Source organism: Aplysia californica, unplaced genomic scaffold (assembly GCF_000002075.1).
Source record: "Aplysia californica isolate F4 #8 unplaced genomic scaffold, AplCal3.0 scaffold00019, whole genome shotgun sequence".
Classification (NCBI taxonomy): Eukaryota; Metazoa; Mollusca; class Gastropoda; order Aplysiida; family Aplysiidae; genus Aplysia; species Aplysia californica.
In genome coordinates, this window is record NW_004797289.1 from 470369 (window position 1) to 482481 (window position 12113).

The following is a 12113-nucleotide window of genomic DNA, read 5'->3' on the forward strand; positions in this document are numbered from 1 at the left end:
CACACACACACACACAAATATACAAACACACAAAAACACAAGTACACACATACACATACAAAAGCACACACACACATACAAAAGCACACCCACACAAGCACATACACACAAGCACACACACAAGCACACACACTCAAACACACACACACACACACACACACACTCTCACCCACACACACACATACACACACAAACACACACACAAATACTCAAACACACAAAAACACAAGTACACACACACAGACTCACTCACACTCATACAAAAGCACACTCACACACACGCACACACACTGTGTGTTTGAAACCTAATTGTGTTATTGGCTGCTCCCTTAATGCCTAGCTTGTTCCTGTGGCTGATTGTGTCGTGCTCTAATTGCGCGTCTCTCTGACCGTGTTAGTGCCCGACAATATTTTGTGCGATAACCGCGTAACTGGAAAACCAGCAAAATGATGTAACTTTTTCTTAAAGAATAACAATGAGGGCACGGGTAGTCCTCTAGCAAGCCTAATTAAACAAAAACGAACAAATTTGGGGAGTACTCCGAGAAATACGTTTTTACTCTCTCCTGAAAAATTTCAAAACCAGTTACATGGTTAGAGAAAAACACTGTCGATATGTATGCTCGTGTCAGAGTTTTTTGTGCTGGGGCTTGTGTGCATGATGGCTTTTAAATGAATATTGGAAATGATGTTGACTGAGGTAGAGTATGGGAATGACCTAATGCTTTAAAAAAAAATAAGGAGTCCGTTGTTAACACAGTCTTATGGTATTTCTCAATCAGGCTGGAGGTAGCCTCCATTTTTGAGCAGAAAAATGGTTACTATGATCTGACAGGCCTAATTTGTTGTTCATCGTCTGTACCAAGCATTTGTATTGGTCCGTCTTGGTCTCTTGTAAAGTTGTAACTTGCCGGCATTTTTCTCTTCCGTCATAGAGGCACTCACAGACTTTTTCCGCTCTCTATTTTTCTTTTTCAGCGTAACTGTAATTATTATGCTGTGCTTTATTGTGCTCAAGATTTACACAAATACGCTGACATAAGTGTGAGACCTGGGCACCTAAGTTTCTTTTTTTCAATCTAACATTTTATGAGCCTTCAATTGTATGCTTGGCAGTTTTCAGAGGTTTTGTTTTCCTTGTCACAATAAGTTTCTTAAAAACTTTCTTTGAATTTCTTTTTTCCTCCAGCATTGCATCTGAGGGTATGATGATAATACTGCTCATGTTGATCTTACCATGGCCTCTTTGTCTAGTTTCTTTGATATTTTCTTTATTCATTAGATAGAAAAAAAATGTGTTTGTGTGGTGTGTATGTGTGCATGTGTATGTGTCTGTGTATGTGTGTGTGTCTGTGTTTAGTGTGAGTGTGTTGTCGTGTGCATGTGTATCTTATTCATTTACCATGCTGTAACAAATTTCTCTTTTTAGTGATTATTATTATCTTGTCTTGTCTCATCTCGCCTAGTCTTATCTCATCTCATCTTGTCTTGTCTTGTCTCATCTTGTCTCGTCTCGTCTCATCTCATCTTACCTTATCTCTTACAACGTCATCAGTTCTAAGTTGTAAATGTAACTGACTCTTTGTCTTTTACAGAAATTTGTTCTGCACATGGGAACTTCGGAAAAGCCCCAATTTCTATCCGGAAGGTTTCAGAGTGAAAATAGACAACAACTTTTCTGAGACAAGCAAGAACAGATTCAGTGTTTTTGAAGGTAAGTCCGGTCAGTGTACTGATTGGTCTACCTCTATCGGTTCTAGGTCAATTTTGTCTCGTTTGTGTAGTTGGGCCAGGGCAGAAATTTCAGGCAGGTTAGCGAATGCTTATGAAACGGATTGTAATTAAATGTAATTTTATTGCAAAAGTATACCGTTAACACCCCTTTCGAGGCTATTTAAGTCCTTTATCTCCGGCAAGCTGCTCCCACCAGCTTATGGTCAAAGCCGTTGTGTGGGTGATCCGCTGGCAGCGGCTAGGTTGCATTCTTTTATGATGACATCAACTTTATACTAATTTTTGACAGTATCTGGAAAAAGTCTTTCTCACCAGGAGTTTGTTCATTTGATGAAGAATTATCGAAAGAAGTTAATACGTTTTGATTTATTGACCGATTTAGTGATTAGTATGTCACTCTGAATTTCATACCAAAAGAGGGCTTTATCATTGGGGGGGGGGGACCTCGCTCTGAAGATAAAGGTTAAGGATGTGTGACATCCCATCTTCGATAGTACAGAGCCAAGAAAAGGGAGCCCTGAAAACTCCCCAAAGAGTCAATGTTCATGAACACCGAATTGGACCACAGTCCAGCATGATACCAACTGTGTTATCTGCACATCCACCAAAAGGAAATATTCGAGAAAAATGCTGACCTCAACAGGACCAAATAATAACAATGGATCACATATTTCCACTGTGTGAATGCTCAAGTTTGCAGGGAAAAACAGTCAAACTTATTCATTCATTATATGAAAAAGAGATTAGATATTGTCTCTATCTTTGTATGTCTCTGTCTCTCTCTTTCTCTGTCTGTGGATGGTTGGTGGGTGCTCTTTTGTGGTTTGCTCCTTCTTTCTTATCAATCATCTATTGTTCTGATCTCGCTACCTTCTTTTTTGTTTGCTACACTCTTGTAACACCTCTAATTTTTGGCACTTATATATGACCCTATTGTGTTGCAAGTGCTATAAAACTCTTACTAAAATTTTCTAAGTCTTTCTCCCCATCTCCCTCTCTCTCTCTCTCTCTCTCCCTCCTCCCCCCCCCTCTCTCTCTCTCACACACACCCATCTCTCTCTTTCTTTCTTATGACAAATGAGTGATGTTAAACAACCTACTAGGGCCTGTTATAAGATGAGGTCTTCAAGTGGCGAGTCTGAAACGGACATCAGTGATCATGGTTCATCACTCATTTGTCTGCTTGGATGCTCTAAAAAAACATCTATGTTAAAACTGGTCTTTTCACATCACCCATCTGTTCAAGTTCTCTCGGTAAATTATTGTTGGTCTCTTACTGAGGTCATGGTCCTTGTTCAAGTGTCTTGGTATTTAGTGCATGAAGACATAATGTGTGGCTGATCTTTAACCTCCTGCTCTCACTGGAAATGTTGAAAGCAAAAGAGCCTGAGATAAATCAGCAATAACTTACGTTGAGAACTTGAGCATATGGATGACAGGGAAAGATCAGGATAACACAGGATTTTTTAGAGCATTCGTGCAGAGAAATGAGTGGTGAAACATGATCATCAGTGTCTGTTTCAAATCTAGCTCTTGAAGAAATAATGGAAAATAGGCAAAGTGCCCTCCTGTTTTTCTGCACATTGTTGGCATACAGTAGCCTTTTGCATTTTGACAGACGACCTTAAAGCAGGATGCATGATACAGCTTTGCCTGGGTGGTAGACATAGAGGAGGTAGATTACCCAAGTACTGCTTCTCTCACTTCTGATCTTGAATTCCTTGATATGCTCCTGAGGAGAGACATTGTCAGTACATTTGGAATCAAAGAAGGTGCTAGGGTGTGCAGTATCGTAAATGTATCGACAAAAAAAGGTGGGTGATTGGTAGATCGTTCTGCTATGGTTTGCTCCTTCTTCTGTCTTTGTATTACTGTGTTCTTGAAATGTTGCTATGGCTTGGTGATTTGCTGAAATCTACACCAGGTGGTACTCATCTGTGTAATTATGAGATCAAGTTGTGTAATATACAATTTACACTTTTGCATAGCTCACAGTGGTTCAAGATGCTTCCTTATTTTAATTGTATCGCACATCTTCAAGTTACTTTTCTTTTGGGGATAGCTGGAGGGTGCCACTGGTAGATCCTACTTCTTTACTTTTCTTTTTTGTTTTTGTACCTCTTTCTTTCTCTTTGTGGGCACTAAAAAACTGTTATTGTGTGGATGTGCTTCTCTTTGTGTGGGCAAAACAAAATAAACACACTGGCTCAGGGTGCTTCATATCTTTAATTCTTTTTGGATATATCTTGCATGACTTTTTTACTCCTCAGTTGGCCAAAATGAAGTTGTGAAAATTGCTGACGTCCACCAGGACTATGGCAGAAACTTGTGGATGTATTTGGATGGTGGTGCACGCTTAGAGGTCCAGATTTTGTCTGCATCTGAGAACCTTTCTCCTATTACCTTCGACTTTGATTATGAAATTGTGCATTCTTTTCCAAGTAAGAAAATTATCTGTTTGAATGTATTATTCTTTACTCTTTACTAAGTAAGAAAATATCTCTTTGAACATTTAACTCTTTTATTCTTTTCCTAGTAAAAATATCCATTTGAATGTGGACCTTTTTATTTTTTACCAAGTAAGGAAAAATGTTTTGCTTTGCCAAGATGTATTCTGAATGTCTCTAAATGAAAGTGTGGTGTAAAGGTTGGATTTATATGAATCAGTTTACTGTTCATTTCTGTATGCAATGGGAGACCCTCATTAATAAGCAAAACACTATTCTGGACAAGACAGTATGGCTCAAATGCAAGATATAGTATCTGCCAAAATCCACACAATAGATACTGGTGATTTATTATGCATTTCTCCATGTACGTGCTAAAAAGGATCTATGAATGGTAAAATCTGTCATTTTGCCGGTGGTTTTATTTTGTAATGTATGATTTTCCCAGCATTTTGGCATGTGCTTATATGAACAGTTTGACAACAAAACGGGACAAATTCCATTTTTGAAGTTTAGATGAAACTAATATCGTCATAATTAGAGAGTGAAGCACATTTCAGGGTCAAAACATAATTTTTCCTCTTTGAAGAATTGCTGAAAGTGAGGCTTCATTGTACAAAACGCAACAAAGGCGATAGACCTGTTTTGACAAGCTACAACATACTCTCTGTGTGCCAATTAAGTTCTTTCCTTGAGTCACCTGACTTTCATTGTGGGCGACAAAAATTTGTCGTCGGTTGTTTTCCTTCCTTATTATTGTATTGTGGATCTTTCGCGTTTTAAATTGTCTAAAGTGTGTGGAGTTCTCAATTTAAAGGACAGGAGTCCAACATGGATTTCATCATACAACAAATGTCAACTAAGCCATACATCAGGTTTACCCCAAAAACGAAACTTATTTAGTAAATGGTTGAAGAACAGAAATCTTCATTTTTCTCAACACTGGAAAAATGGATATGTCACATTTTGTCGCAAATTTGTTCCTGTATATTAAATCGAGTATGTACTTGAAAAGAGCCCCCTCTCAGTTCATTCATAGAATATGGACCTTCAGTTATCAGTTGCACCAGAAGATAATCCTATCCTTAGTATCTGTTAACTCATTGAGGCCGTGCGTTCTGGTCGTTCAATTTGTTCAAACAGATTTTTTGTTCGTTTTTTTAATGTGAAACTTTTAAAGGCATGCAACAACTTACATACAATGAAATATGCAAACTCTGGGTTCTGATTTGTGTATGATGGATTGAAATGTGCAGAAACTTGGCCTTAGCTCTGCTGCTGTTCGGACATATATGTCTACTACGTTCTCAAAGAGTTAACTGATGTGATGATCTCTTCACAGGACAATGCGGCGCCTATGGACTGAAGGCTCTTGCTTCTCCCCAGCTGGCACACACCGTCATGTACCCCAATTTTTTCCCCCGGTTAGTGCTTGTAATTAGTGTGTTCTGTTAATTTATGCGTGTTTGTGTGTTTGTGTATGTGTGTTTGTGTTCGTGTGTGTGCTTGTGTGTGCTTGATTGTGTGCTTGTGTGTGTGTGTGTGTGTGTGTGCGTACGCAATGTTTTTTTTAAAATGTTGGTGTTTTTACATCCCCATAGATAAAATTTAGATCATTTAGGAGGCGGGCTTCCTACCTGCCTGTCAGGGCTATCTCAAGCTGAGGGGGATACAACATCCCAGCAGAAAGACCAAGACACTTGATACAAATTTTTCCTCTTTCAGGAGTGGAACTTGAGTCTCCTTTGTGCGATGGCAAAGTGACAAAATACTGCACTGCAAACCCCAGTGTGTGCATGTGTGTGTGCGCGTGTGTGTGTGCGCATGCATACTTATGTGTTGTGTGTATATGTGTGGGTGTCTGCATGTGTCTGTGTCTGTGTGCGTGAGTGTGTTTGCGAGAAACAGAAAGTGAGAGACAGACTGATGGAAGGAAGGAAGGAGAGCGAGAGAGAGAGAGAGAGACAGAGAGAGAGAGAGAGAGAGAGAGAGAGAGAGAGAGAGAGAGAGAGAGAGAGAGAGAGAGAGAGAGAGAGAGAGAGAGAGGGAAGGAGGGAGGGATGGAGGGAGAGAGAGAGTGAGAGAATTGTATCCCTGTGTATGTAAGGATGATTGTTTGGGTGGTAGTATTGATATATATAGATAGACTTCTATGTTTTTATATAAATTTTGTATAGCTGGTGAAAGTGTACCAACAATAGACAGCGAAAAATTTTGTTGGTTTGTTAGTATTTTAACGTACGGAGTCCACAGCTTGCATTGTATGCATCTCGAGAAGCTGAGAATGTTTCTGAGTTGAGTTCTAGAATCTGTTAGGGCAATGATAGTTGTAAAGTGCATAGAGCATGCTGTAAGAGCGTGGATATGCACTATATACATGCATTTATTGTTTTCATGATTCCTTCCTCAGTTGTTCAATAAAGTACATCTTTTTATATTTTCGATGTGTATGCCACAGAGAGACGAACTGTACCTGGATCATTACAAAAGATCCTTCTGTGAAAAGTTCCTCTATCGTCATTGACTTTCCGGACTTCACCTGTGACTCACGCATGTCACTGAAGGTTTACACATTGCCATTGTTGGGTACTGCATTCATCAAAGTCCTCAAGTTATTGTTCTCCTCCACCTCTTCCTCCTCCTCCTCCTCCTCTTTCTCCTCCTTCTCCTCCTTTTCCTCCTCTCTTCCCACTGCCATCAACTCTCTCTTCTTTTTCTTCCATTCTTTTATTCTCCTTTTCCTCCAACTCCTTCTCCTCCTTATCCGTGTCCTTCTCCTTTTTCTTTTCTTCTCATTCTTGTGTCCTCCTCCTGTACTCTTTTGTATAAAGCATCAAAGTAAGTTTTATTTTTTTTAAGTTGATTGATTGAATCCTTTCATTGGCTTCCTTTCTTTTGCAAGTTGATTCTTGTCTTAAATAAAAAGAAAAGAAAAACATATTAAGTGTCGGAGGACAACAGCTATCTCTCTATTTAAAGAAATGAACAAGTTTGTCTTTAAAATTCATTTTAAGTGTAAAAAAACCCCAGCATTATATATAAAAAGATGATTTAGGTACATCTACAAAGAAATTAAAATTTTACTTGAATGTATTCATAAACCAACATTTTGTATGGTAAGAAAAGATTAATTGATCCTTCATTTGAAAAAATTAACAGCATCTTTTCACAAGCTTTGTTGATACGCAATATACACTCATAGCATAATTTCAACACATTGTGATCACAATTTCTCTCTCTCCCCCCCCCCTTCCCCCCCCTCCCCCCCCCTCCCCCTAACTCTCAAATATGAAAAAAAAACCACTGCATAAAAAAAATGATGTGACCTTTTACCTGTAAAGTCAGTAGCTACAGATGGCGTTTAGAAAGTAGGACACCATGTTTTCACACACACCAGAACAGAGCAGCTGCCAGTCAGAGATACAGTGCTGAAGCCCTCAAAATAGAGTTTACGTCTCTGGATGCTCATCCTGGTTTCGAGTTTACTTATAGAAGAGGTGAGTGGTACTGCTTTTTGCTTAAGTGTAGAACTTAAGTTTTTTCCCTTTTTGCTGATATTGTAGTCGGTTTCAATCACCTCTATTAAAAATTTTGTTTTGCTCTTTCAGCATCATGTTGAAAACTTCTACTACAGTTAAGGCATAAAGCTAGTCATGCTTCAACAGAATGTGTTTATGTTTCCTTTTTGTTTTGTTCATTTTTTCACAAAGAGAGCATTGGTGTAACCTTTGTAATTAGAATGATGATAGGGGAAGGTAATCCTTTGTTTACTCAAACAAATGCTCATACCCGCACACTCTCGCACACCCACACATGCATAAACACTTACACACATGTGATGTCAAGGGACATGACTTTTATCTTTACTGTGGGGACAAGATAATTAAGGGAGTGGCACACCCTTGGATGACGTCAAGGGTTCCACGGGAAATAGGCGGAGATCGTCTGAGAGACTCGCTGAGATATTCAGTCGGACTCAGGACCACGACGAGGCAACACTTATCTTGGACGGGGGCCCCCTGACAAACCCGACTCATGGGACCGCCAGGTAACTTTACACACACAGACACCCTCACACTCACTCAAAAACACATACACAGAGATGCCAACCAGTACGATTTTACGTATTTTAGTGCAATTTTTTGCCGAAAATACACGAATACGACTTTTCATGAAAAAATACGCATCCTGGAATGCGAAAAATACGAGATTCAGCTTGGGCGAGTAAAGCTAATATCTCGAGTCCCATCTTTTGCCAAAATAGTATCAGTATCGCGGAACTGGAATATTTGAAAACCAAGTCCAATAAGGCAAGGTCAGTAACTTCATTTTTGCCTGTCGCGATTGTGATATTGCGTTCACCTTTTCCCCGTCCGAGAGTACGTTTCACGCAAACAGGTGGCTATGGCGGCAGGCGGAAGTGTATGTGACACCGATGCTCGATCAGGAAAAGCAAGATCTACTTTCGCTTTCGTTACCACCGAGAAGTTTGCCAGCGGTTGTCTGATAACGCAACATTTGTGACTTGCAGGTTGTGCAGTGTACAATCTAAACGCTGTGTTGCCGTGCAAATAAAATTTAATCAACACTCGGACTCGTCTCTGTGCTGTCACGTGTGGGAAAGAAAGAAAAGAAAATACAAGCGCCGTCTGATTTTTAGATTGACTGGCTCGCCATTGTGACCGGTCACTGCACCTGCGCGCTTTGGCATCATAAATAAATGCGGCATCGTGTGAGCAAAGACCGTCATTGGTGGGAGTAACTGCGTTGCGAAGTATAGGACTACGGAATAGGATGGGGATTATTGATTTTTTTTTTTAAGATACACTCGGTTGGGGGGTGTGAGTCAACACCAGAGGACAAAGACTTGGAAGCAAATTTCAGAATTTTGATTAGAGCTTTCTGCAAAGCGCGGGTTGGTGCAGGCCGTGTGCAGAATCGGGACCCTTCATTATTTGCAAGTCTGTGTTATTGAAATGAAGTGTTCGCGTTTCATTGGATAAGTGACAGTAAATTATACCTACAGTGTATGTTGTAGCTTTAGGGTCAAGACTGGCAGATTTTCAGTGTCACCGCATCTTGCCCTCTCACAGTTGTTACAACTCTCACAATGCATAGGTCTACTTTAGCCATTCAAGTTATTGCTCTTCTTTGAGTTTGAGCAATAATTTTAGTCTGTCAGTTCATAATATGAATCATGAAACCCAGACTGGTGCTTGATAGTCGAAATTCTTGTTCTAGGCCCTTCCGAACGCTCAAAGCAGGATTAATTTTTTATATAATAATGAGAGGAAAATATTAAATATTCTGAAATACCTAAGTCAAACAAGACCCCAGTACGACACTGAACACTGTCATGTTGTTGACTGGATACATGTAATATTGTACGCGTGTGTGCTCCCTTTTTCGAGCTGATGAGCGGGTAAATTTTTTAAAGGAAATATTGCTGGACACCCTGAATTTTACTAGTTGGTCGGTCGGTCGTGGGGAATACACATTTCCCCCTCAAAATACACATTTTCATATTTCCCAGTACTCATTTCGGTTTTCTGTGGTTGGCATCTCTGCATACACAAACACACACACTCACGCACTCATGAAAAGATCATTTGCACTGCTATAGGTTTATTATGCATATTTCTCCCTCTCAGGTGGATGTGTAGATGCTACGATTGATCTCACCGACTTTGTTGATATGAGCTACATCCTTCATGATAAGCTTCCGGCTGAGGAACTGTTTGGGTAAGTGTTTTATTATTTTTGTTGTAAATATTTTTTTTGCCTTCAGCAACCCATTAGAGATCCTTTTGGAGATATGTTGCTTTGACCTTACCTTTGCAGGGCTTAACACTTTGCCGTCACATGTCGCTGATCGGTGATGTTTACCTCCCTGTTTCTTTGGATTTTTCTTTGGATTTTCCCCAAAATCCCTTCTCTTTGACAGCAAGGGTTTTTACTATATGAGCCTTGTGATGGCAAAGTGTTAACCATCTCATCACTGACACCCGTGGATGTGAAAGTGCCTTCTCTCTGCATATAGTATTATTTACTGAGTTCAAGACAGAGCAGTATTCTGTATGTGTAGTGTGTGATTCTTTTGGTGTTGACCTTTGTGTCCCTTTCTAGGAGAAACCACACACTCTTCTGACCTCAAACTTTAACCCTATTCACCCTGCGTGGCTGCGGGCAGTGCACTTGTGTCCACCTTGCTTGCCGGGAGCCGGGGGAAAAATCGGTCTGAACTCGACATACTAACCTTAGACACGCCTTGTGCCTGAAGAATTTAAGCTATCAATGTGAAATTTTGTTTAGATTTTACTTAAAATGTTGTTTTGATATTATAAGAGAGAAAGAGGAAGGAAAGAGCAGAGAAAACAATATCTTCTTTGTCCAACTGCGACTCATTGACACTCGATTTACCCATAGTAACTTTTATAGTACATCTATGGCTTTTCTTCTAAGTTTTCATGGCACTAAAATTAATCTGCTCGCGTTGTTTTTCTAGATTTATGTCTACTTTCACTTTCTTTGCCACTTATGCCTAAAACAAATAAAAGAAAAAAACATGGTTCATGTATTTTAACAAACACAAAAATGGCTGTGGCACAGTTTTTTTGTTTTTTTGTGGTTGTATTTTTTTTTCTCGTCCATGAAGATTTCAGTGCTCGCTTTCTTGCCCTGATTTGTGGTGACAAAACAACAAAACTAACTTGTTTAAACTAAGTGTTTATGTCTGTGTGTCGTATTATTTATAGGCTCAAGACAACTTTTGCCCTCTACAGAGTTGTTTTGCTGGGTGGTCATTTTAGATTTCAGTTTTTGGGGAAATTTGATGCCTTCTAAACGCAGAAGGTGAAGCTGTTGCTCCTTTTTAATCTTTGCGGAACGAATCTGAGAGGAATTGTATCAATTTAACTCTTTTCCTACCAGGCCAAAATCCACCCATGGCCCAGGGCTTTTCCCTGACCTATTTTTACACCCTTACCTGCCAAAGGAAAATGTCAAAACATCCAACTAAACCCACACAAACCATATCTTATGGCCCATCAAACTGAAGGTAAAAAATAATCTATCAGATGGCGATACAATATTGAAGATTTATTCCAATTACATATTACTTTGGGGTTTCTAAAAGTGATTATGCAATACCGAAGGCGTCATATGAAATCAACAATTTTCCAGCTTTGAAAGATCATATATCTAAAAAACAACAGCATCATTCAAACTTCCCAGGTAGGTTGCCTCAAGTAATGCGAAGAAAGGCTGAAAGTTATGTATGTGTACCTAATATAGAAGTGAAAATATGATTCATATTCAAGTCAGGGTAGTGCTTTTTTCCACATATTTACATTTCGAAAGGGACCAAAAAAGAGCTGAAATGACAAAAAATCGTATCTCATTGAAAACGTGGATCGGACGAGAATTTTGTGTCTTTTCATTACTGGATTGGAATAGAAAGCAAGCCACTCGAGCCGTAATTTGCGGCTCTCGATCCAGCGAGGACAGGTCCACGAGCCGCAGTTCGTGGTAGGGAAAGTGTTAAGGATGAATATGTGTTGTAAAACCATTATTTTTGTTTTCATTAAGATGGTTTTTTTTCTGTTTTTGCAGGATGGGACTCATTTTAATGAACCTATCTTTTGCTATTGTAATTTTTAGGTTGTTTTTTTTTGTCCCTGTTGAAATGTAAATCAACCCCTTATTATGCAGCACTAATTCCTCCACAGGATGAGCTAATAATTTTCTGTTTCCTTTTTTTCTCCACAGGAGAGATTGTCACTTCAGAGTGATAACAGAACCAAGTCATAAGATATGTGTCACTTTTGAAGAACTTTCTCTCACCAGTTACTCCAGTTCACATTGCAGAGAGAATTACTTTACAATCATTGGTGGTAAGTTTGTGAAACCGAACTGTAAATGTTTGTGCAATGA

General features: G+C 39.3%; 1 protein-coding gene across 1 annotated transcript in view; it reads left to right on the forward strand.

Moving 5' to 3' along the window:
• Nucleotides 1–12113, forward strand: part of LOC101862238 — a gene marked incomplete at its 5' end in the record, with an annotated part of 56770 nt that overhangs the window by 21927 nt on the left and 22730 nt on the right. The window contains 7 exon segments of the mRNA XM_005090547.2: nt 1596–1714; nt 4005–4175; nt 5524–5605; nt 6640–6767; nt 7523–7678; nt 9833–9923; nt 11949–12073. Of these exon segments, the coding sequence (XP_005090604.1) occupies nt 1596–1714; nt 4005–4175; nt 5524–5605; nt 6640–6767; nt 7523–7678; nt 9833–9923; nt 11949–12073 (872 nt within the window).